This window comes from Hetaerina americana, unplaced genomic scaffold (assembly GCF_022747635.1).
Source record: "Hetaerina americana unplaced genomic scaffold, ioHetAmer1.1.p SCAF_46, whole genome shotgun sequence".
NCBI classification, from domain to species: Eukaryota; Metazoa; Arthropoda; class Insecta; order Odonata; family Calopterygidae; genus Hetaerina; species Hetaerina americana.
The window spans coordinates 922,956-949,333 of NW_027287052.1; the positions used below are offsets into that span (position 1 = coordinate 922,956).

Below are 26,378 nucleotides of genomic sequence, written 5' to 3' on the forward strand. Positions count from 1 at the left end.
TGCATTTTTCCGAATGACACGCCAGTTGAGTAATTTAAAGGATATTTCTCATTGAAATACAATCCTTGAAGCTACACATTTAATTCTCTAGCTTGAAATCGTTTGCCCCTGGCCATCTGTTGAGCACGACAGTACTACTGAGAAGTGCAATTGTAAATATTTTTTCAGCAGTACTAGTAATAATAACGCTAAATATTTTCCTCAATGCACTCATCCTAAGAAAATACATTCATTATTTCATTATCCTGATTCGTTCGCTACGCTAATTATTCGCTTTCAAGTTTGAAAACCCGTGAACAACTCATACTTACATAACCTGGTATTTTTAAGTGCCAATATTGGTAGGCACTGCGTGAAATTTCTAATGGTATCACCACAAATCATCAGTTACACCCATTAATATGAATATTTAAATATTTTCATTGAGATATCACAATTGCTGAATAGAACTTCATCTTTATTCAAGTCATCTTTCCAACGTGATTCAAATAAAATCACAGACCAACAAGCAATCACTGCCAATATCAAGGAATCGAGCACACTAATGAGTGGACTAGGTACAGCGAAGTGAGTCACGAAATTAATTAATGGTGATACTTCATCATCTGCTGAAATGATCCTTGCATAATAAACTCCACCAAGCAAATTACACCTTTGAAACGTCAGACTGCTTATGACTAACCGTACATTACATCTGATATGCGAATCTTCACTCAAGAGCCACCATACGGACCTCCGACATACTACGACAACGAAAGTGGATAAATATGTGATCGAAATAATCCGGCGTTGCCATTATAAAACAAAACAATGCAAGGTATTAGAGCAGTGCAAATAATCATTCGCTTGAACAGCAACAAGGTGTTCGTCCAAGAATTTTTGTTTTTACAAACATTAAGTTAGTACTCCTGATGACGTATCATTTCTATGCAGACGATGAATGAACCTCTGCTACAGGGATTATTCATTTACCTTCATGTAATGAGGTAGGCAATATGATGATGATGAATTTATATTGCAAATGAAAAGCAGAGTTATTTTTCGAGAACTGCGTCCTGCTACTGAAATATCTTACTCTGATAATAGCTAGAAATGTATGCACCGAATGGCGTTCATCTCTGACGCCGGAATCAAAATCGAAAACAGTTTAATTGATAATAATAGAAACCCCATCCGAAGAAAATAAACTAATATTAATATCAATTTTATCTATATGATGGCATCAGTCACCCACCAGACTTGCTGAAACATGTATTAACTGAACAGCAGACTTCAATAGTCCCGCTGATGTAAGTGCTGGTTTTGACTGAGTTAGTATCTACAGCGAGTGAAAATGGCGGCTGATGGTGAAGCTTCTTGTGTTTGTGACCCAAATTTTGCAGTGATTTGCTCCTTCCTTGACCGTTTCGCGGAACCATGTGGGATTATTCACCCGGATTTCGCAGATCTCCAAGACATGCTGGAAAATTCGCAAGAAGGTATGTTAGTTATCTATCCTGTTTTCCTCTTCGTGTTGACAAAAGATTCAATGGTTATTTTGTTTGGTTCGACTTGTCCGTTACATTATGCTGACGGCTTGCTTCGGTGTGTTTGTTGTTGTCATCTGTTGGGGAAATAATTTTTTGAACTTGAGCAGGAGTTAATTTTTTTTATTAAAACACAAAAGGACTTTTAAAATGTTTTTGACAGAGTAATTTACGGATTACGCCGCAAGAGTAGAACCGATCGTGCTGCCGCCCGTATGACGCTTTCATTTATACTTCAGAGGAACATGTAAACAATTATCTTGTGCTAACGTTTGCGCTGTGTTTACCACTGTTTTAATTAAATGCGTATTGTTGAATAAACTTTAATTGTGCTTATGTTTCATAATCTGATAATAAGTGCGTTTTGTTATCCTTGTCAAATTAAAAAAAGTATCTGGAGCATTAAGATAATGTTAAGCATTTATTTCGAATTTGGAGTGTATTAATTACGTATAATTTGTGTCCGATGTTCGCAACTAATAACTTCAAAGTTGGCTGCGTGACCTATGTTGTATTTAGTAAATATTGTCCTTTTCTAAGGAAACTCACAAACGCCATCCAGCGTTGAAAAGGCCGAATTACTTGAAGAGTACTTCTACGCTTTTTTTCAATCAATACGAATCGTGCAACAGATTTGTGCAATCCAACCATTTTCTCATGTCCTGTCTATTTAAGCTTGTTTTGCCATTATTGTATCCCGATTTGATTATTGTTTTAGTCGTAGATTTATTATATTCATCAAGAATAGCATTAGTTAAATATCAGTATTAGGCAATATTCGTTTCCCAATGTTTGAATGCATGATAAAGCTTCAGTCAAAACGAAGAATAATGGTACATTATTTTTACTTTTGAATGAGAGGATATTATAAACAAATATCGATTAGACTTAGATATTTGACTGATGCGGTAAACTGGCTCGGTGTATGATTTTATAGGTTAATTATTTAATATTGGGGAGCTAAGCCCATTATTTTGCCGTAATACATTTGTTTCGTGAGTGTGTGTTTATATTAAAAGTGAAATTTGTCGAGAAATAAAAATTTCTTTTAGGTCGTTTGTTAAGCCCAAAATATTCTGAAGGAAAAATGTCATATTTTTTCTTTGGTCGTACGTTCAATGTTAAACTGTTAGTAATTTTTTAATTATTAATAATTACCTAAGTAAGTTTTCGTATAGAAAAGAATAATATTGCCACATTTTGAGGTCTGGAGGAAAACAAACCAGGATCAGTACCTGATCCTCGGTGAGGTAGGATCGTCAATAAAGTGATCTTTACTATTACTAAATAAACACTAACGTTGCCCACATGTCATCTTCACAACTTCGCCTTATAGAGTTGACAAACCAGTTTGAGTACTTCCCTCTTAACATCCCTTTAAACTTTTATTTTTTAATTGTAATGGTAACGAGACGTTTTTGTACGCTGAATGAAGTTTACTACTTCCTCAAAAAATTTCAGTGTCACAGATCTAATAGTAATCCCCTAAACTATTTTTGTAAATTAATGCTTCATATTTTGGATGAAGATTTGTGAGATTCCCTGCTTTCAAATAGAAGCAACTGAGTGGAAAGGTTGACTGCAATGTCAATTGTTTTCGAGTCAGTATCTTCATTCCGTACCACCAGTTAATTTCTTAAAGCTTCACATCGATGTAAAAATAATCAATATACCTAGCCCATTTATAAACAACAGAACAACAATAAATTAATTCTAATGTTTGTCATGTCTACTTTTCACAATACTTGTATTTTATAATTCCTTATGGTGTACCTGATACTTTCTTTCAAAAGAAATTGTAAATTAACCTGCAGCTTTGAAAAATGAAGTCCAGATGTTTGCAGCTTTATGAATACTATATCATTGATAAGTCACTAACTTCATACTTGCCTTCTTCCAATCTTGCATTTACCCTTTACTGTGCAGGGCCTCTCGTTGGTAGAAGTAATCCTCTTTTTGGGAGAAATATCATTGGAATAGATGAGGAATGACGGTTCTACCCCCCTTCCTGCTTTTCTTCATCCACAATTTATCTATATTAACTAGGCGAATCATATATAATACCCTTAGTAATCTGACATAATACCCAAATATTTGGGAGACCTTTATGGAAAGTATTTTAACTCAGAATTTGTCTGAAGTTGGAAAATAATCCATTAACTTAATCAAAAATATATGAAAGAAGTAAGTGTGATGAGGTTATTCGGGGGAGCTCCTCTGGTCACGGAGTAAACAGGCAAGACTGAGATGTTTGCGGAGGTGCATCAGGTCAGGTTCACTTAGTTGGGATGCATCAGGTCCACAGATCACTTCATGAGCAAACTATGCAACCCAAAAGCAATAAAATAGATAGCTGATAATTGTTAATACTTCCACCACAATTTAACGATTCCTCAAAATGATGAGGGTAAAAAAGAAACTTTACGCATCCACAACAAAGATTTAATATTTGACGACCATGGGTTTAAAGGTGTGCATCATCATCGGGTAACATACATAAAAAAATTTCATAATTTTTCAACCCCCTCTCCCTTACTCCCCCAACCTAACTCCCCTCTTGGAGCCAGACTCTATTTGTTGAAAAAATGTTGATGTATGTTACCTGATGTTGATGCGCAGCATTGAAACCATGGTCGTGAAATATTAAATCTTTATTATGGAAGTGTGAAGTTTCTTTTTTACCCTCATCATGAAGGAATTCCACTAAGTTAAACCTGAAACTCTTATGTTCCTCAAAGTGATTAGAAACTCATGTCCCAAAACCCCATTTAACATGTCATGCTTCGACTAATTGGGAGGGTAAGACGGAAATATGGCACTCGCAAATAGTTTTTTCTTGTCATTTCTAAGGTCTTGGATCCATAATGAAAAAAAACTATTTCCTTCAGCGTTTTTAAGTTAAACTCCAATTTAAACTTAAGCTGTGGACTGAACAAAGGATAATTTACCTTGAATAGGTGTGGAAATCTTTTTGTTCTAGCATTAGAGTGAACTTTGAAGCTTGCTTTTGTGATGTATTCCTTAATGTGCTTCTTCTGTGAAAGATGAATATTGTCGAGGTGCATAAATAATGAGATCAGACTGTCACGTGTGTGTGTGTTTGTGTAGTGGAGGCTAACAAAATGTTTCAACTTAGGAAAAGTTAAAGAGTCCATGGGCATATCTCATTCGCAACTCTCCCCACAGACCCCCCTGCACCTTTGGTTAGGAGAGTCCCTTGCTCATAATGAAGTCTTACTGGAATATTAATTTATAATAACTAAGCTTACTGCTTAGTTATTATAAATTAATAACAGTTAAGCTCTGTGTATAAGACCAAAGAAAAAATGTGATACATTTATACTTATCAGTATTTTAAGCTGCTAAAAATTAACCTAACCAAAATTTTGATTGCTTTCCACAAGTTATATTCGTCACAAATTTACACCCACAACACAGTATACATGTATTTCAGTCAATTAATAGGCTTAACTCTCCAGCATTACAAATAATTAAGCTATAAAATCATGCACCGAGCCAGTTTACGACACCAGCTAAACAATAACACGATAAAGGAGGTAATTTAGGAGGTAATCCCATGTCCATTAATTCAATCCATCATCTGCTCCAATATGTACGAGACAACAAAGACGTCTCCAATCACCAGTATCTTTCTGCTTCTTGGTTAAATTAAAAAATTTCCTATAATGTTGATGTTTAATTACAAAGACATGTTCTATGGCATCCAAATTCAAGATGAACCTTAATTAAAAGTAGTTGTAAATAGCAAAAACCTCTAAAATAATTCTTACATTTACTCTTTAAAAAAAAACTTTCAATTGTTAGAAGAATAAAGTTTTGGAAATAAGAATTATCTGTAGCCATTATCCTTTGCAGGAAAACTTCATTCATAGCAAAGGATAAAGGATATAATTGTGACCATTATTAATTTAATCATGCCTCTCCCGTAGAAACTCTTGAATGGCTGCTTTTGCCTAAAACTGCAGTATATTTGATTTATTAAGAAATGTTTCTCAATAATATTTTAATTAACAAGACAATAAACTCTCGATTTATCATTTTGCGGAGTATCCATTTTATGAGTTATCTGTACTATTCTCTTCCTAGCACTTCAAAATTTTAATAAAATTACAATTTAAATGGTAATTAAATGCTTTGAAACTTAGACGTACATTTTTATTAATATAATTAGTTGAAATATGCAGGCTTCATCAAAATTTATGAATTTAGCAAAATCAAAAGTTATCTTTAGTATTTAATGTTTTAATTTAAAAATTTTCATTTCATGCATACTTTTCCGTTATTGTTTCCCTCGCATTCATTTTTAGCCCTGAGAATTCAAAGGTTCTCCTTGCGAGCAAATACATAAGTTTTACAATGGAACTAATTAGTCATTAACTATCAACGATGCTTTTTTTATTTTAATTGGCCTTGGTCAATATTTGTCCTTCACCAGTCATTAGTTTTTTCCCGTCTACCTGATTGGTTTTACTTTTCCGAGGATGATACATTCTGCTCTTCACTTTATGATAGTTCCATGTTCTTGTAAATCTATAATTGTACCTTTGTAAAAATGGCTGTGAAATGGAAAAAATTCCAAATTCCCTTTTGTTAAAAATTCCACATCAAGGCAATGAATGAATAAGAAGAGGTATCCATAAATATTTATCTTATCACAACTATATTATTCACGTATTTTGATTATCTTTTTTTCCAATTATCCCTGCTTCATCATGCTTCAATTAGCTCATGGATACTCAAGAGTTTACTGTACTGAGATTTTTCACGAAGATTTTGTAAAAAATTGTAAGAGTTGCAATTGGTCTGTAATGATAGATATCGTATGAGTTGCCTCTTTTGTCGATTGGCATCATTTTACAGATTTTTAACATGTTAGCGATAGATACACTCTGCATAAAATTTGGTAAAGATCTGTATGATAAGGTTTAGCCATAAATTTAGCTAATGCTTATGTTGGAGTCAATTCCTTTTATGCCAGAGCTTTGAGAATTTTTTTGATATATTAGGATATGGAATACTTCCTTTTCCATAATTTCATCAAAGTATGTGGGATTTATGGATGACACTTTATGTGGTTCTTTAAATCTTTAACAGTCGTATGTGAGATACTTTTTAAGGACCTTATGCCGTGGGCAAAGTAAGAGCTAAAATTTTCAGTGAATCTTTTATCAATCCAATCTGGTCACTGTCATCAATTAAGTTTTCAGTATACACACATTTGTGTGTTCATTTGTATCAGGGGGAATTTTAGTGATATAATTGGAGAATTGGCACTCTCAAAACAACATTTGGACACTGACAAAATTGGCTATTTTGTTTGTGAGTGTTCAAAGATTCCTCTTTGATAAGCAGTAATGGGTAACTTGGCCTGTTTGTGATCAGTTTCAGTTTTGGAATTTCCAGATTTATTCTAAAATTTAATAAGCATTCCTGGCCATAATCGCTATATAAGTAGTATTCCATAGCCAATCGAGCCTTTTTTTTAGTAATTTGAGGTTTCATAAGTGACATTTGTTCAGATATAGTTGTCAATGTCTGAAAACTTTTGCATACAGATTTCAAACTACTTCTTCAAATTTTCGCATTCCTTTATCTCATTCCAATGTTGTGTCCCGGAGTTTTCAATGAATTTAGTTTCCTTTTCATTATTTTAGAAAAGCCTTTTGTAATTGACATATATTGATTAGGGTACCAGATTCTTAATTAACAATCATGCCTAGATGATCAGAGAGATCATGAGTACGACGTAAATCACAGTTTACTCAGTTTTGGTATCAGTACATTATCTAGACTTGTGGCTGACTGTCTGTGTGTTCTTGTTAGCTTATTAACCGGAAATTTAAAGCCAAGTGAAAATACATAATTATTAAAGCTGGTGGATTCTGTAGTGTTTCCGAGCAAGGCTATGTTAAAATCCCCCACCAGCCTCAATAATCCTATGGTCTAACTAGGATGTTTAAGAGTAGTTCTAGATTATCAATTAAAATATCCAAATCACCCGTTGATGAGTGGTTAATGCAACAGATAATTAAATGAGATTTAACAATGGTCACTGCTGATTTTTCTTAATATTTTTCATAACCAAAATCTTACATACCCTTGCACACTTAAAAGGCTGTTTTCATGGAAATAGATGGCAGAACCACCATGTCTTGGCACCCTATGATTGAAATAGCTGAAATGCTAGGTTGTTCCTATTTTGAACACAAATAGAATTTTTCTTCATCCAAGCGAAGACAGCCTTGTTAAAGACAGTATTTGTGAAATATTATTATTTTGAAGATGTTAATTTTTCTAGGTTAATATTCCGGAAAAGAATTTTAAGTTAAATCGTTATTATGAAATATCTGGACTGAAAGGTTAGTAATACCAACAGAGTGATCATAGTCACTATTATTAGTAATACTGACCTGGTTTTCACGATCACTACCCAATCCCTGTGAGACTGTGCAAGGTATGATCTCATTTAATAACATTCATGCCTACCATATGGTTGGGACGGGATAATCTTTTACACAAGAATTTAGGAATGTGTAGGATATAATTATAATAACATATGGGAAGCTTCCTGGCCAAACACTATTCATTCACAGCATTAAGTCATAGTAACTTTAATGCCAAGATTCTTTACCTTGAGAGAAATGCCCTTGATTGAATCTTTGTACACAATTGAAAATTGTGCAACACATCACTTGCTATGTACTTAATGATCAAATTTTCATGTACCATTCTTCTTCTCCTCCCATTCCTTTCCCAAAGACGTAAAACCCATTACTCCCTTTGCTTCACCCTTTCTTCGCAGTACTCCTATTCCTTTCCTTATTCTATTGTGCCAGTCTGGTGTAAGACAATTACTTACCCCTTCTCTTCTTCCTCTTTCGTTACCCCTTCCTCCACTCCCCCTTCCCACCTCGCCACCTTTTCTGTTTACATATGCACTTTATGATGTGATATCCTCTTGATTTGTTTGCCTTGTACTTGAAGAAAACTATTCTGCAAGTCAAAATGCACTCCATTTATTAATGCTTTTTATTTTTGTGAAAAATGGTAAATATTATTTTTCTTAGTATGATTAGCAATTTTAAGAATTGTTTCCAACTTCGACAAATGACGTAAACTACTCTTTTGTGAAGTTCATTTTTGCTTACCTTGTAATCTTCATATTGCTTTGCTGCATTAAGTTTTAGTAACTGAAAAATTCGACTATAACATTTTTTGTCTTATACATAGGTTATGTACTAACAATGAAATGTCAATGCCCATACCACTGATTGACCCTGTATTTGCTGGTTTGGTAGTATTGGAACTATGATAAAAATTGTCAGAGAGTGAGTAGGTGGGTTGGCATCAAGAAATAAGAGGAAATCACTTTGAAAAATCAAACAAACCATAGTGTCTTGTCTAATGGTGGTCTTCAAAAACCAAAGCGTGCTAATCCAAAACCTGGCCAAGTGCACTGGAAGGAGGGAAATCGAAATTCAACAGAATCATGTGCAAGTTGATGCTGAATATGATTCTACTTATCGTTATTGGATATAATCCTTGAACTGGTATTAACACTATGAAACTAATATTAGCAACCTTGGATAGGGAATAAAATTTTGTGCAGTTTTTGAGAAGAGTTATTTTGTTCTTCCGTGATGTTAAAATTTTGTGGTAGAAGTTTGAGGAAATTTCAGATTCTATGTTGAAACAGTTTGAGTTGTCCTTGGAAAATTGTGGTGTTTTATTGAAGATGAGGTTTATTTCAAATGACAGGGAAGAGGTACAATCTTTTGATACAGATTTTTGTAAAAAATTAAATCATTTTCATGCTCTCATTATACTTTTTACAATATGTGTATGACATTAATAATAGCTCATATGGCTTATTATTATTACTATAAGGCACTAATCAGCTAATGAGTCATGAATATGCCTCATTTTGGGAACTTTAATGTGTAATTTTTAATTAGTCAGTATATATCCTGACATCATTCAGGTTTGCATTAGCATGTCTTTAAACGTGACATAGTAATTGATTCAATGTGATTTTGTATGCTATGACGGGAAATGTTTTCCTGGGATATTATGTCCACACTATTTGTCATTCATTTGCTTTAGTTATAATTTATCTTCTCATGCACATTTGGTATTTAAAATTATTATCTGGCTTTTTTTTAATGTTTTAAATATCTACATTTTTAGTGCAATGTATCTAGATTGTGGTAAATGTAGCCTTCAAAAAGTTAAATTGGTCCAAGTGAAAATCAAATGTTGATGAGGGCCCCAAAAAACAGCCTCAAGTGTGTTGGAAAAATATTTTCCCATCCATTGTTTCCTCTAAAACTGGTATTGCAAGCTGAGCATGCTTTAAATTTCAATTCAAAAGTAATCCCTGTTTATATATATGTTTATGCATTTTCTTTTAAAGTGCCTCAGCCGCTGGTGGATCTCCATGTCAAATTACTTCGCAAAGCACGGAAGAGTGTGTCAAATGAGCGGTGGGAAAGGGCATTGGTCAAATTCTGCCACACATACTCCAGTCAAGATGGATGGGAAATTGAGAGGTTTGGGTACAAGAAAGCACGCCTTGCTGTCAAACTCAGGATTCTCAAAGTAAGGCTTCGACTATTCTTCCATGAATCATTTCTACAAAAAATCAAATTTATGAAAGTAATTTATCCATCGTGTTTTCTCTTTTATTTGTTATTGTTTATGGAGAACATGTTGGTCGAAGCTCATGGGGTCCACACAAGAAATAAACTGGATTCAATTAAACTAATTCGAGGCTAACTAATTTTGTGTTCTGTCTCATGGCCATAAATTTTTCCAGAAAACCTTGTGTGTTTGATTAGGAAGTTGTTGAAGGTGTAATGCAGACTGTATCTTTCAGCTTAAAATAGTGACCCAAGTCCTTGGCTCAGTTTAAGTTGGGAAGAATGCAAACAAAAATTTTGACAATATATGACTAACATCATTATGTTTTTGTGGGGCTATAAACTGAATATTAAATATTTAATTTTTTATTTAACATTAGACAGTAATTGAAATTATGTTTACATATATTATTAATGTACAGTTAACTCTTGTTTGGACATTCCTTGGTAGCACATTTACATCATAAGCACATTGATTCTTTTGGGTCTTGGTTGAAACCGATGTAAGTAATTATGGCTAGTGCGATTTGGTTAATTCTGTTGTACATTTGATGAAAGACCGGTATTGAAATTTCTGTGTAGGCAAAATTAATGAATAGGTTATGTGAAAAGATACATTCCTCTGTTAAAAGATCAAAGTCACCTCAAATGATATTTCATTTTAGCTAATCCATATGAGCTTCGGGGTGGCAAGACTCCCTTTTGGTATTAATGAGAATCACCTCATTTTGGGTGAAGGAAAATGACAAGTGTATGAGTGAAAGTAATAAGTATTATACTAGGATGGTGGTGGGGCTTGCAATGGTGCAGTGGCTAATGTACTGGCTTCGCACCTGGGTTGGAATCATGGAGACGGCATATTTTAATCAGAGGTGTCTAGATCCATTCTTGAGATGCTTTGTGGAGGGTACTTTGAGTGAGTATGCCATCCGTTGGATGGCACGTTAAGCTGCGGACCACTTGGAGCTTTTCGTTAAGGGTAGGCTAATACTGATGCTGGGTTTCTCTCATGTACAAATAGCCTCGGCTTTCTGTTGTCTCCCATTATAAATTCATCTAGTATCAGGTTGGTCTGATAAGTTCTCGACCTCACCCTCAAGTGGCATAAATACTCGCATGATTTTTTTCATGTTGGCACAAATGTGAGTAGATGCCGTGTGTAATTGCAAACCATTCCATCCAGCAGTTTGCTGTAGTCAGCCATTTAAATCAGTTGTGGTTAGAAATGGAAAAAATTGATTATCATGCACTGATAAAATTCTTAGTAGAAGAAGGTTTGCCAACCATAATTCATTCACGGATTGTTAATGGGTATGGGAACTCTTCTTCTTCAATTTCCACCTTAAAGAAATGGGCGGCCGAGTTTAAACATGGCCGTGAAGGCTGTGAATATATATATATATATATATATATATATATATATATATATATATATATATATATATATATATATATATATATATATATATATATATATGTATATATATATATATGTATATATATATATATGTATATATATATATATGTATATATATATATATATATATATATATATATGTATATATATATATATATATATATATATATGTATATATATATATATATATATATGTATATATATATATGTATATATATATATATATATATATATATATGTATATATATATATATATATATATATATATATATATATATATATATATATATATATATATATATATATATGAGAACTACAAAGTTCTTGATGGGCATTATACATAAGGTGCGCGTTATCGATGGGAAAATTCAGTACTAGTTATTCAAAGTGTAGGAACCCTTGCAGAAATGTCCAAAAGGAAGTGCTTTACTTTTAAATTGATGACCCGGTGTATAGATGTTTTTTTGGATTAATCTAATGTGACCTGACATACAGGGGGATAGAGTGCATGAGAGCTTTTTGAATTCCTTTTTTTTTGCAAATGAATCTGTTTCCATTTTTTAAAAATCCTTGGCTCTCCATTTCAGATGTTGCTTGAAATGCAGTTTGACCTCAACACACGCTTCAAGGCAGAGGTGAACAAACTGTCGGGTGGTGAGTTACGCACGCAGTCCCTGGGCAGGGACAAACAGGGTCACACATACTGGTATCAGTTCTTCCCGTCGTCAGTGGCATCGGCCCTGATTGCCCCATCCCCTTGCCCAGAAGAAAGTGAGGCACAGGAGGGCAGTGGTGGTACCTCAGACATGGCCAATGGTGACAAGGATGACGACGTTGACCCCCAGGCAGTTCCCGCGCTGGCGAAGGAAGATGCCGAGACAGTGGCGACCTCCTCTCCCATGCCTCCACCCTCCAATGCATCTTCCCTCAACTCCCACATGCCGCCGCGGAAACCCACAATTGCAGAGATCCTGCGGGGATCATTGGCCCCCGTTCACCTGCGTGTCTATCGAGAGGACCTGGATGACGAGACATGGGAACTGGTGGCCAAGTGAGTCTTGTTCTCTGTGAAATTAAAACATCGGGGCTGGGTGATTCCATTGACTGCAAAGTCTGGAATTAATCATGCTTAAAAATTTTTGAGAAAGGATTTCATTTTTTTTTTGGAAAAAATTTGAGTTTGATGTCAAGGAATGGATCAAGAAATCAGGGTATAAAAGTAGCACTGTCCCATGGTGACAGTGTTACTTTTGGTGATGATATCTGGGCTCCATTTCTCAAGACATGCATTGCAGTTTACAAGTTCTCCTGAAATTTGCTCTCATCTATTGGCATTTTTCACTGAATGTCTCTCCCTGTCATTGAAGGTGCCTCTTGAGCTATCAAACTTGGTTCCTGCTGTTATTCTATGGGGCCTGAATCATCATCATATTTGTTGATCAATCGAACTATTATTATTAGAACTCACAGGTGCAGATAGACAATGTCAGTTGGTACACAAGTCCCAAGTATTACAATCAAACTTGCCTTGGAAAAATAACATGGCATCTCAAATCCAATCAATATCACAAAAGATAACAAATAAAATCAGTCAGGAAAAAGCAATGCACTTAAAGGAAATTACCAAACACCATTCTCTGACACAAAAAAAGGAAATCCCCCATCTCATTAATATCAGTTTCCCAATCAACAAGAAAAAAATCAAAACTAAGCTGTTACATACAACTGTTGATGGTTTCCTTTTAAAAAAAATGAGTGGAAAAATAAGTACGAAAAAATATGAATGATTTATCTTGTTGTTAAATCTTAAAATAATAATGCACTACTGGTAATTAAATTAATTTTGCTTATTTAATCTTGAAGTGTAGAATCCTAGCAATAATTTTTCTACAATTTCAGATGTACCACTGGACTATGGTTGGCATATTGTAATCGTTTTCAACCATATTCATAGGATCTTGCGAACTAAACGCATGTTTCAGCAGATTTCAGTAGAGCTGCATCTCGTGACCCCTATGCAAGCCACGTACAGTACACACACCCCCTCTGGATTAGTGGGGGTTTATTATACTGTGAACATTTATTAGAGGCTCAATTAGAATCCATCAAGAAAATAATTTGTGGGATTTTTAAGATAGATTCTCTGTGAATAATTACACCATATCCCATCACTTCTCTCGAATCCTGTAAAATGATTGTTTTTTTATATTTTCATGCAATTAAAAGAAATTATTATACACTCCACAAAATCATATCTTTGTATATTTTGTCAAGATTTAAGATTTTGTGTTCAGGAATATTTTCAAATCATTCATAAAATTTAAACCATATGAATTACAGTTTTTCAACCCCCAGTTTCCAGCCTGCTGGTATGCTTGTCCCCTTCATGTTCATTGTGGAACAACATATTTTAAGGGCATCCAACTTGTCTCAAAATATTAGACTAATGCTAAATTTTTTACAGTGTAAATCGTGTTCTACGTGTGCCTTAATTATATTTAATGAATTTTCTAGAATTTGCAATTGCAAGTGCAGAAAGTGGATTTTATAGAGCATATGTAGGAGATAAATAGTGTTGTTGTAAAATGTTTTGTCTTGTTTTGAATAATCTTATGTCTAAGAATTTTAAATGTTTTCTTTGAGCGCAAATCCTCAGGAAGTTTGTGTTAGTGCTACTAATCAAAATTTCTATTATTAATCAAAAAGAGGTGATTTGAAAATCATTTTACTCAAATTTCAAATGTGTGTCATCACATTACAATTTGGATGCATACTAATAATTGGGGCAGAAAAACATTCCTTTGGTGCATCCTTCTAAATTTTATTTCAAGAACATTTTTAATAATGATTTGTATTTATAAGCATATTGGGTGAGATGGCAATGTTGTCTTAATGTTAACACAAATCCCCATTTTGTCACTTAAAGATAAACATAACATTTTTTTAGCACATCTTTGTTGGTGTAAATTTTAATTGATGTGTGTATGTGGAGTAATTGCATTTTCCATTTTGCCATTGGATAATGAATTTTTTCAAATCTATTTTATTTTAAACTTATTAATTTTTAAGTTTAATTTAAACTTTTTCTTTCCCTGCCCACAGAGACCGTGAAAGTTTAAGGCAGCTCCTGGCTCAGCTGTCTTCGAGTGATCCCACCAAAATAAATGATGACAAGGATGAGGAAGAAGATGAACTAGAAGATGAACCATTAGAGCCAGAACCGGATGAAGTTAAGGAAGAGAAACCTGTCACGGATACTGGTCAAAAGGAAAGAGTGAACGATGCTTTGGAGAACACTAATGGCCACGTGGAAGATTCACGTCCTGAGCATAATAGAATAATAGTCCAGAGGGCGCAGGTAATTAGACTAGCCAGCTCTGATAATGTGAAAAAAGAAAACACCTCCGGCAGTTGTAAGGTCGAAGGAGTGAAAGTTGAGAACAAAGACAATACCAAGTTGAAAGAAGAGAAGGGGGATGTGAAGTGTATGACAACTTTGGACAGAAAAGTTAAAGTGGAAGGGGAGGAAAGAACTGGTAAAGTTGTAAAAATAGAAGAGAGGTTGCAAGCGAGAGAGGGGCCACTCAGAGTTGAGCAGCTGGGCAGTGCTGAACCTATGAACAAGTCCAGCCGGTGTGAATCTCCTGATGTCGTAAGAGAGAGAGATTCAATGTGCGGGAGGAAACCATTCGAAGGTGACAGCGTATGTCACGAAGGCACCAAAGAGGAAGTGAAGAAAGAGAAAGTCAAAGCAGAGCCAAAGGAGACGCTGGAGGAGTCCTCTGGGAGAAGCTGCGACAGGCAAGAGATGGCCAAATCAAAGGGGGTGCACTCTTCGGGCGTGATAAAAGAGGTGGCAGCATACACTGGGGATGAAGTGAAGGGTGTGAAAAGGACAAACGACGAGTGTCAGGAGGAAGGAGAGATTTCGAAGAAGGTGAAGACGTTGGAGGGGGAAGTGAAGTGCAGTGATGAAACTGTAGAAGTAAGTGATGCCGTCGAGGAGCCTGTCATGTATGTAACAGGTGTTGGTTCAGGGAAGGAATGTGATGCTGGGAATACGAGGAAGGAGGAAGAGGAGGAAAAGGAAGGCAAGATAAGAGAGGAGGAGCAGGAGAGGAGGGAAGTCGAGGAAAAGAGGAAGGATTCGAGTCCTTCAATGTCAACCACATCCGAAGAGCATAGGAGTGTGATAAAGCCTTCTGATGAAATAATCCCTAGGAGTTCATCATTAACCCCGGGTAAGCCACCATCTGATTCATCCAAAAATTCTGCCCCAAAGACTACCACATCTGGTGCAAGTATATGCAAAGAGTCTTCCAGTCCACCTGCTGGTGGAGATGCAAAGGTCAACCCGGACAAGAGTAAATCACCCCACTGCAGCACTTCTGGAAAAGTTATCAGTGACACAATAGGAATTCCATTAGAACCTTCTAAAAAACCTACATCATCACCCAGCCGTTGGGATAGCAAGGAGAGAAAGAGCCTTGCAGCTGAACCTGTAAGCAATAAGCCTGAATCATCAAGTGCAGTGAGATCAATTTCATCCTCAACTGCTAAGTCTTTAGTTGAAGATTCCTCCAAAGTTAAGTCCTCCTCTACATCCCCATCTTCTAACCCATGTGGAGATACCAAAGCTACAGACTTAACATCAAAAGGTGGATCGAATCCATTGCAGAAAAGTTTAATTCTCCCCGCGACTCCTCTCAAACCCATTGGAGTGGGAGATGCTTTAGAGAAGGAGAAAGATAGTAAAAAGGCAGCAGCGTCTGAAGCAAGTAGTTTGGGCAAAGACAATGAAGAGGTAGGACCTAAAGTTACATCTTCACCTCCCGATAGAATATCCGAAAAAAAAGAGACTGTTTCCAAGCCAGTAACATGCCAATCACCAGCCACAGTTGCTAAGGATGCTTCAAGGGATAAGCCAAGCAGTTTAAAATCAGAAATGAATTTGCCCAGCGCCAAGGATTTGCCAAAGGTCATTTCTACTAAAGAAGGGTCATCGGTGGTGAAGCAATCTGCATCCGAGGGACCACCAAAAGGTGTCACTCCAAAAGTAGGAGTGGGTGGTGAGACTGATTCAAAAAGTCTTGTGCCATCTTCAAACCTGGCAGCAAAAACTACCTCGGTAGCACCAGGGAAAGTGGGCCCAGAAACACCAAAAGTTGACTCCAAGATTCCAGCACCCCTAAAGAAGCAGAATGCACCCGAATCGAAACCAATGGAGAATAAACCGAAGATAGACAATCCGTCAGCACCTAAAAACTCTCCTCAGGCCAAGTCGGAACCCCATAAGGTGGCCGAAGTCAAGTATCCTGCTGCAAGTTCGAAGTCTGACATTCAAAAATTGGAAATTCATTCATCTGTACAGGAAAAAAATGTTTCAAAGCCAATGCCACAGAGTCCAGAGTCATCATCATCTGTGGCAGAGGCATGTAAAGGCAAGATACCGCTTCCATCTCCCAGTGGAGGCACATCCAAAGTAAGTGTTGAGAAACCTACTCAAGCAAAACCAGTAGTTCCTATGAAGAAGCCCGAGCCACCTACCTCAAAGTCTGGGCCAAACCAGAAGCCAACCCCCAGGCCTCTCCTTGACAGAAGCTTTCTTTCGAAATCAACATCTCAAGGAAATGTACCCACAGAAAATAAACCCAATTTCAAACTTTCTTCAAGCTCGCCAGAAAAACCTCCTTTAAAATCAGCAGATATCAAAGATGACAAGAATTCAAAAATTGGGAATCCTGTACAGATCACTCCTAAACCAACTGGCACTCCTCCCGTAAAGGTGTCATCTCCACCTGCTGCAAAATCCGAGGGTGCTGTAATAAAGAAAAATACAGAGAGTACCTCAAGTGTTGAAAAGCCTGTTGTGGGATCATGTGAGAAAGCTGTGGAACTCAATAAAAGTCAAGGAAATAGTAAGACACCTGAGAAAACAGATGGAGTATCTGTGGAAGCATGTAAAAAATTGGATACGAAGTCTTCTATAGCACCATCAAAAGGATCAACAGCATTCCAGCCAGTGAAATCGTCGAGTGAGTCCAAGAGTTTTAATCCTCCAACTGAGAAGAATGTCAGTCCAACACAAAGTGATTCAAAGGGAGCATCTGATTCCAAGGATCCCTCTAAACTCATAGGTACAGCATCAAAGCACACAGAAATTCCCTCTTCTGTCAAGTCTGCGAAAGAACTTGGAAAGCCATCTCCCGAAAAAGACAAATTACCAATTGGAACGTCTGCTGTTAAACCACAACGAAAAGATATATCGTCAGTAGACTCAAAAGTATTGGAAACTCCTGTGGTAGTAGCATCAGGGAAGGAAATTAGCAAGGGTGTTTTGAAGGAATCCTCGCAAACAGCTCCAAGTCTTTCATCAGGTACTCCAAAAAGTATGCCTATGTCATCAGAAAAACCATCTGGAGATGCAAAAATTATTCCTTTGGTTAAATCAGACAAAGTAAGCAATGTGCCATCATCAAAACCTGTTCCTGTTGCGCCTGTTCTTAAATCAGCTGATATGAGCAAAATTGTGTCTAAGGTACCCACCGTTAGTGTTGATGTGGCTGAAAAAACCCCTAAGGATAAAGCAGCGGCAGTGACTGGTGGAGAAAAACCATCATCCAGTGTGGTCACTGAAAGCACTGGATCAGTTGCAGATAAGGTTAAGGCTTTGGAAGAAAGTCATAGTAAATCACAGAAATTAGCTGCTCCTACACCTACCGTGAAATCTGTTCCTGGAAAAGATGTGACTTTGTCATCATCAACTAAGTCACAGCCCATGTCTTCAGAAAAACAGAAAAGTCACGATGTAGTAGAGGGAAAAGTGTCTACTCCCATCATTGGTCAGTCAAAAGACGGGTCTGCAATCACCAAGCCTTCAGCCACAGATTCACCTAGTGAAATTAATAAGAAATCTGCCATGGAAGCATCTCTGGGAACATGTAAACTTCCTGTGGGAAAAGAATCAGTACCAAAGTCAACAGGGGCCGCATCATTACCTATCAATACAAAGACTGAAGTGAAAACAGTGCTTACATCATCAAATTCTTCTAAATTGTCTCCAGATAAAGCTAAGTCTGGGGATGTTAAACCTGAATCAAAAAATATAGAAGTGAAAGCCCCAACTGCCATCACGAAAGAAAAGGAATCTCCATCCATTAATATGGCTCCAGTAGTAGGAGAGAAATCAGAAAAAGATGCTTCTAAAGGATCAGCGCCGACGCCAACTACTTCTTCTAAATCTTCAGCTGTAATTAGCCATCCTGTGAAGAAAGATAATGAAAATGAGAAAGCAGTTGTCGGGCAGCCCCAGATTAAGGAGATGCCATGTGCAGCAAAAATTGTAAGCCCACCAAAAGCAGCTGGAAAACTTGATAAGTCTGTCGAATTAGAGGTGCCCAAACAAGCCAAGGATTCAGAACTCTCAGGCCCTCCCAAGGGTGGGAGTTACTCTCCTTCTTCTGGGCCATCAGTATCACTCGTTGTGTCACCTGATGGAAAAGACAAGGGTGCTCTGAACAAGTCACCACCTCAAGACACCAAGAAAGCAGGCATCGAATCAATTGGGCAAAAACTGCCATCACCATCCAAACTGACTCACCCCGAAGGGCAAACAGCTGTAGTAAACAAAAATATTGTCAAGGAAGTGAAATCTAGTGCCTTGGAAAGTGATGTAAGCATGAAGTCTGAAGTAATTCCTGCAGACAATAAGAAGGAAAGTACGACCAATCCTTCAAAGGTTACTTCAGTCGAGCATACTGCATTTTCAAGTTCTCCCAATAAATCCTCCTCTGAGAAGATTGAACCTAAAGCAATATTATCCGTACCTAAAATTACTGAACCTCTGTTGCCTACTCCTTCAGGTGCTCGCATAACTGTCAAATCCCCCACAAAGGATTTACCGCCATCTAGTAGACCTCAGGTGCCAACAAGTGCAGAAAAAGACAAGGATAGCTTTCATAAGACAGATCCGAAGGAACTGGAACCATTATCCATCCGTCAGAGGAATTTATCTCCAAACCAAGCATCACCTTTGCAGGCTGGTGACGGTAAAAAGTCACCTCCTGAACTTAAGTCACCTGAATGTTTGAGTAGAGATACAAAAGATTTTAAAGAGCTCACCAAATCACAAGAAATGAAAGTATCTACATTTCCCAGTGCTGGTCCTCAAGCTGTGGTAGCAACTGATCATGATAAGGATAAAATTTATAATCCTTTGCCAAGGAAACCCATCAAGTCTGTATATCCTGATGCAAAAAACTCCTCACCTGAAGTAGCGTGTCATTCAGTGACTCCAAAGTCTTTGGGGGTGATTCCCGGGAAAAGTTCAGACACTCAAGAAAGAGCGTTCAAAGACATCCCAAGGATAACAGTCGATGGACCAGAAAAAGTTAAGGGTTTTGAAGGAGATAAAGTAAGCCTGGATAAATCCAGAGGTTCAGTTGCTGATAATGAGGATATGAGATATCCTTTGAGTTGTGACAGGAAAGCAGAAGGATTAATCTCAGGAATGTATAGCTCATTATCCCCACCTCCAAAATTGGGTGACATACCAACTTCACAGCATGTTCCTCTTCAGCTTTCTCCCAAAGCAATACAAAAATTGTCAGCAGGCATGTCAGACAAGATGACAGAGTTGAAAATTCCTCATGTCAGTAAAGACACCACCGATACTGTAATACAACCTATTGGCCACAAAGTCTTAAAAGTTCCCGAGGTCAGCCGAAAATCTTTAGAAAGTGCTCTCCTAAAGATGTCCAGCCAAAATGAAGCCGCGACTCACTCCAAAGGAATGGAGTCAATGTCAGACAAAAAGCTCTCTGATACAGATGAGCACACCCCAGCAAACATAGGACCTTCGAGAGTGGCCAAGATGCCCACCAGTCCCTCAGGATTCCATGGAATCAACCCACTGGAGAAAATTGTTGAGAAGCTTTCTGGGGGTCGAGTTGGAGTGGTGAGTGGACACCCATGCCCACGGTCAATGCAATCAACCATGGAGACAGGATTGGGAGGTCTGCAATCCACTGAATCCAGCCCTGAAAATCTCACCACTCGACTCATTGAAGGAAGCAGTGGAGTGTCCGACCTCTCCTTGAAGATATACAATGATCCACATGCTCCAGTGGGAGGGAGTTCTTATCCCATTGAGGGCAAGAGTGTCCCTGAGCATGGATTCATGAAAGATAAGCCAATGCATGGCCAGCATTCCCCACACTTGCCGATTTCTCAAGATTTATCCATCAAATCACCGATTGTTAAGTCTCCTCCCACAATCACAGAGGCTCCTCTGAGAATAGCTGTGGACCTTGCACAATCATCCTCTGCAGAAACAGGACCAATGAATTTGACTTCTCCAGGGTCTGCACCAGTGAAGAAGTCAGGTCAACCGACCCCACCAAAGCTGTGGAGTATAGAGACCATATGTGCTCCCACACCTGCTGATAGGCCAACTTCATCTGCTCCAGTTGCACACATGATGTTTGGGCCCCAGTCTTTCAGTTCTGGTCCCCCACCTTCTGCACATTCCTCTGCAGTGCCATCCGCAGCCCATACTTTTGGTACTAACCGGTTGAATCCCCCTTCAATGATGTCTTCTTCATCAGTGGCTTCTTCCGGAGATATGCCAACAAATCTCACGTGCAGCACATCCCCTTTGCCTCCACCTTCCATGATGGTTGGGGGAACCCTGTCCCCACCATCATCCAGGCAACCCACTCCCGCGCATGCTTCCTCTGTTGTTCATGGACCCTTTATACCATGCGATGACAGCACGCCCAAGAACCTGGCAATGGCTCACAGTGGTGTGCCAATGAAAGACAGGAAGAGCCCAATCCAGTTCCCTTCCAGCGAAACAGTTTCAAAAACAGTTGAGCCCACTATGCACTTGCCTGCTTCACCCCAGTTCCGTCCAGCTGGTGAAATTCATTCAGCTACCAAAGTGAAGTTTGGAGTGGCAGACATGTTAAATGATTCATATGAGAAACCCCTGGAGAGTGCATCAAATGTCCCAAAAAACCTTGTGCACAAATCAACCTCATCGTCGGCCGAGAACTTGAAAAAATCTGACCCAAGTTTAAGTGCCACAGATCTCAGTAAAAGTACAGAAATTGACCTGTCGACTCCAGAGGTTGTTGCAAGGGAGCAAGCACTCCAGTTAGACAAGGCCAAGATATCCAAACCTCCATCGATGGAATATCCTGGGGTATCTGTGGTCAAAACTCCCATATTGAGCAGCAAAAGTACTGAAAAGGATTCTTCCCCAGAGATAAAATTGGACAGGAAGTCACCCCTTGACAGTGGGTTGGCGTCTGGTGCATGTAAAGGCAGAAGAAAATCTGTTGAGAGTATTACAATGGGAATAATGATGGGGAAGCTAGGTAAAGTGGAAGGTAGGAAAAACTTGCTTCAACAAAAGAGTGAAAAAGACAGTAGTTCTCCACCTGTTGTCCCTCCTGTTGGGAACTGTCTCAGTTCTGAAACTAAGGAACGTGGTTTTCCTGAGAAAGTGTTGTTGGAGCAAATACCTGAAGACACGGTGCTTAAAGGAGTCAGTGGTGAAAAATCAGGTAAGACTCCAGCAGCCACTGCAGCCTCCACAGCTCTTGAAGGTAAAGAGAAGCCGACTCATAGTCTCGAGAAAGTATCTGAAAATCTTCCAAAGCAAATTTTGGAAAGTGAGCAGGAAGTTAAGCATGACTTGTCGAAGGTTCCGGATGTCAAAACCAAGGCATCCAAATCTATGGATTCCAGGTTCGAAGGAAATTCAACTGCTACCAAAACTGTTGAGCCTACAAAACAAGGTGTGACCTCGGTTTCCAGAGAGGTCCCACCAGTAATATCCCCTGAAATTAAAGTACCTGAAAAAGTGGCATTTTCTGCCAAAACTCCCTCAAAAATTTCAGAAGATAGTCATTCTGTTACTGGCATAAGTATGGCTCCTCTCAAACTAGATGAGAAGATGGAAACAACCAGAGAAATTTCAGCAGTCAGTGTTGTCAAGAAAATCGAGAGTATGGTTTCATCACTAGACTTTCCATCAGTTTCCAAACCATTTGGTAAGATTTCAGAATCAAAAACTGTGCCCGAAGTAAGTAGGACAATATCTGATGTAAAAGACAAAAAAGTGGACGAGAGAAAAGATGCTGCCAAAGTAATGGAAGAGAAATTTAAAGAGGTGAAGGGAATTAAACCTTCGTCAGCAAAGGATGTGCAATCAATGGCTTTGAATGCCTCCAAGCCGCAGGAAGTGAAGCCAGTTGTGCTTGGGGAAGTGAAGGAAATGAGATTTCCTAAGGGAAGTTCCCTGGGAGTGACCAAAAAGGAAGAGGGTATGGAGACGATCTCTAAGGAAATCAAGATTGGAGATGCAGGTAAAATTAAAGCTGCGGATGAGAAAGGTCAAAAGGTGGACAAACCAAAAGATAAACCAGACAGTTATAAAGAGAGTGAAATAAAAAAATCAGGCATAGACATTTTGAAGTCGTTAGAATCGGGGAAGCCTGGTGGAGAGAAGCTTATTGTTTCATCTGGTACAGAAGAGAAATTAGTGAAAACAGTATCAGAAAGTAAAGAATCAGGAATGTCAGCTCTAGGAAAACAAGGAGAAGTGAAGAAGACCAGGTCTGAGGATGTGATGGAATCAAAGCCTCCAGAGGACAATAAGTTACCAATCACTAAAGACTTGAAATCAGAAGTAAAAGAGGCTGAACCAAGTGGCATCAAAGGATTGAAACTGCCATTTGATAAAGAAGGCCAAAATGCTCGTGCTTCAGTGGAGAAAAAGCCAATTGCTTCAAACTTAGAACCTGCGAAAGCTAGCGACCTAAAGTCTAAAGAAGCATTGCAGAGACATCCAGGAGAGGTCAAGGATGCAAAATTGGCAGAAGCAAAGACAAGTGAGATTGGTGAAGTAAAACCTATTCAGTCTAAAATGCCCATTTCAAAGCCTGCAACATCTGAGCTTGTTGAAAATAAAACATCAGTATTAAAGACTTCTAAAGTAATTCCTCCTGAAGTAAAGAAAGCTGAAGTTAAATCACCTGAAATTAAACCACCTGAAGTTAAAGCTCCTGAAGTTAAACCACATGAAGTAAAGCCACCTGAAGTTAAACCACCTGAAGTAAAACCACGTGAAGTTAGACCACATGAAGTTAAGCCACTTGAAGTTAAGCCACTAGAAGTTAAACCACGTGAAGTTAAAGCTCCTGAAGTTAAACCATCTGAAGTTAAACCATCCGCAGTTAAACCATCCGAAGTTAAACCACCTGAAGTTAAACCACCTGAAGTTAAACCATCTGAAGTTAAACCACCTGAAGTTAAACCATCTGAAGCTAAACCATCTGAAGTTAAACCACCTGAAGTTAAACCACCTGAAGCTACACCACCCGAAGTTAAACCACCTGAAGTTAAACCTGGAGTAAAACCACCTGAAAAACCGGCAGAATTAAAATCAGCACTAAAGAAAACAGAAGTTAAGCTCTCTACAATTGAGCTCCCTGTAAATAAATCACTTCAGTCAAATATTCCTGCTGCTAAATCTACAGGTGATAAACCTGTTGACATTAATCCACCCAGAGTGAACCCACCTGAAGTTAAGCCGCCTATTGTGAAAGAAGGTGATGGTAAATCTCTTTTGGTGAAGCCTTGTGGAACTAAACAAGGTGATGTGAAGCAGTTAGAAACTAAAACTTTAGAAAAAGTGCCTCCAGCAATGAAGCTGCTTGATATCAAAACCCAAGAATTAAAACCAGTAGAAGCAAAATCTGTTGAAATGAAAATAGACCAGGAGAAATCAGGGGAGGTGAAATCATGTACAGATAAAACTGCTGAATTCAAAACAGCTGGACCAAAACTTGTACCTAAATCTGTTGATGTTAAACCTATGGAAATTAAAGATGTTTCTGTGAAACCTGTAATTCCAAAGCCTTCGGAGTCTAAGTTTTCTGAATCCAAGCCTTCAGATTGTGTGCCTAGAGAGGTGAAACCTGTTGAAATTAAACTTGCGGACAATAAAACTCCTGTTGCAATACCTGTCACCACTAAGCCATTGGAGACTAAACCTGTTGAAGTAAAACCTTCTGGAGTAACATCAGCTGAAGAGAAAAAGGCTGCTGAAGCCAAATTATCAGATATTAAGCCTACTGAAAGTAAACCCAGGGAATTCAAACCTGTTGAAGAGGTGAAATCTTCAACTCCAAAACAATCAGTTATTAAGTCAGCAGTGTGTAAACCCAGTGAAATGAAATTAGCTGAATCGAAATCATTTCCTGATACAAAACCAATTGTTACTAAGGTTGAAGTGGTGAAAACTACTGAGCAGGGACAAGATAGAATGGCAGGCTCCCACAAGGAAAAACCTGTTTCGGAGAAGGAAGTGGCCTCCATGTCAACAAGTAAAGTGCCTGTTGGTGAAAACAAGGAACCACAAATAGAGAAAGCTAAACCAGCTGAATCAGTATTAACCAAGAGACCACCTGATGCCTTGATTCATCCACCCACGTCTGGCAATGAAGCTCTAACAAAGATATTCTCGAAGACTCACAAGCCTTCTGAAAAGAGCGTGGAGGGATCAGGCAGGCCAGTTCTGGGAAAAGAGATTCCTGTGATTGATCATCCAGTCGCGGTGGGAATCACTCCATCTCCAAGGCAGGAAAGTGAAAAGACTTTGCCCGAAGTCAAGCTTGATAAACCTGAGACCAAGGTTGAGACAAAAGAAGTCTTGGAGTCAAAAGCCGAATCGAGCAAAAAGGAAATTAAGAGCGATGCTAAGAGGATGAAAGTTTTAAAACAAGCCCCAGAGAGTGATCTAAAGGCGACACACAAACCAGTACTTGAGAAGAGTTTGTCTGAGGCCAAGAAGGAGGTAGTCTCATCACCAATCGATTCCAAGGTGGAGGCAGCTCAACCCAAAGTTAGCGGTGAAGAAAAGAGGGCTGTTCCTCAGGAGAAGAAGACCCAATTGGAGGAGAGCCAGGAGCCTGCAAAGGAAGAGGAAGGCAGTGAGCCGAACAAAACAAGTGTTGCTGACGTTCCGAAAAGGATAGTTAAGGATGTAGTTGAAGTGAAAAAAGACGTGCCTAAGGATGATAAAAGTACAAAATCCAGGATTGAGTCCAGTGAAGTCGAACCTAATGAAAGCCAGGTGAAGGAAGAAGTAGTACCGAGCATCCCTCGTGGCACAAAGCCTAGTGAAAAATCGGAGGGAGAGTCAGCAAGCATGAAAGAGAAAAAGGAACCTTCAGTGAAGGACTGTAAAGATACATCATTAGAGGTGGACGCCGATAGGAAACCGAAAATAGAGGAGACTGTGAAGGAGGAAACAGATGTGAAAGATGAAGATCACAAACGTAAGATGTCTGAGGATGAAGAGGAATCGCTTGTCGACAAGAAAAGGAAAGGCGAGGAGGAGTCAGAGGACGAAATTGAGGCATTGGTCGATGAGGAGTCGGAGGAGAAGGGGGCCAAGGACTCGAGCAAGAAGGAGATCTCGATCCTCGAGTTTAAGATGGAAGAGAGCTTGGAAGAGCTGACAACAATCAAAGTGGCAGCACCGGCCACCGTCTCCAATCTCCTGGAGCAGATGAAGGCGCGGCGGAAGGCAGAGCTGGAGCAGGAGGGCAAGCAGATGGTGGAGGAGGAGGAGAGTGATGACGATGATGACGACATGGGAGGGGCAGGGTTCGAGGATGAGGAGGGAGAGGATGAGTTGACATCCATCAAGTTGTCGGTGCCAGCATCGATGAGAGGGAGGGGCAGAGGGGGCAGGAGGGGCCG

The 26,378-nt window shown here is 38.5% G+C and overlaps 1 protein-coding gene across 1 annotated transcript in view; it reads left to right on the forward strand.

Annotated features, from left to right (window-relative positions):
• The first annotated feature begins 1,333 nt into the window (after window positions 1-1,333).
• Window positions 1,334-26,378, forward strand: part of LOC139693285 (mucin-17) — a 70,739-nt gene continuing 45,694 nt past the window's right edge. The window contains exons 1-4 of the mRNA XM_071591398.1: window positions 1,334-1,478; window positions 9,961-10,145; window positions 12,191-12,654; window positions 14,706-26,365. Of these exons, the coding sequence (XP_071447499.1) occupies window positions 1,334-1,478; window positions 9,961-10,145; window positions 12,191-12,654; window positions 14,706-26,365 (12,454 nt within the window). The remainder of the gene's footprint in view (window positions 1,479-9,960; window positions 10,146-12,190; window positions 12,655-14,705; window positions 26,366-26,378) is intronic.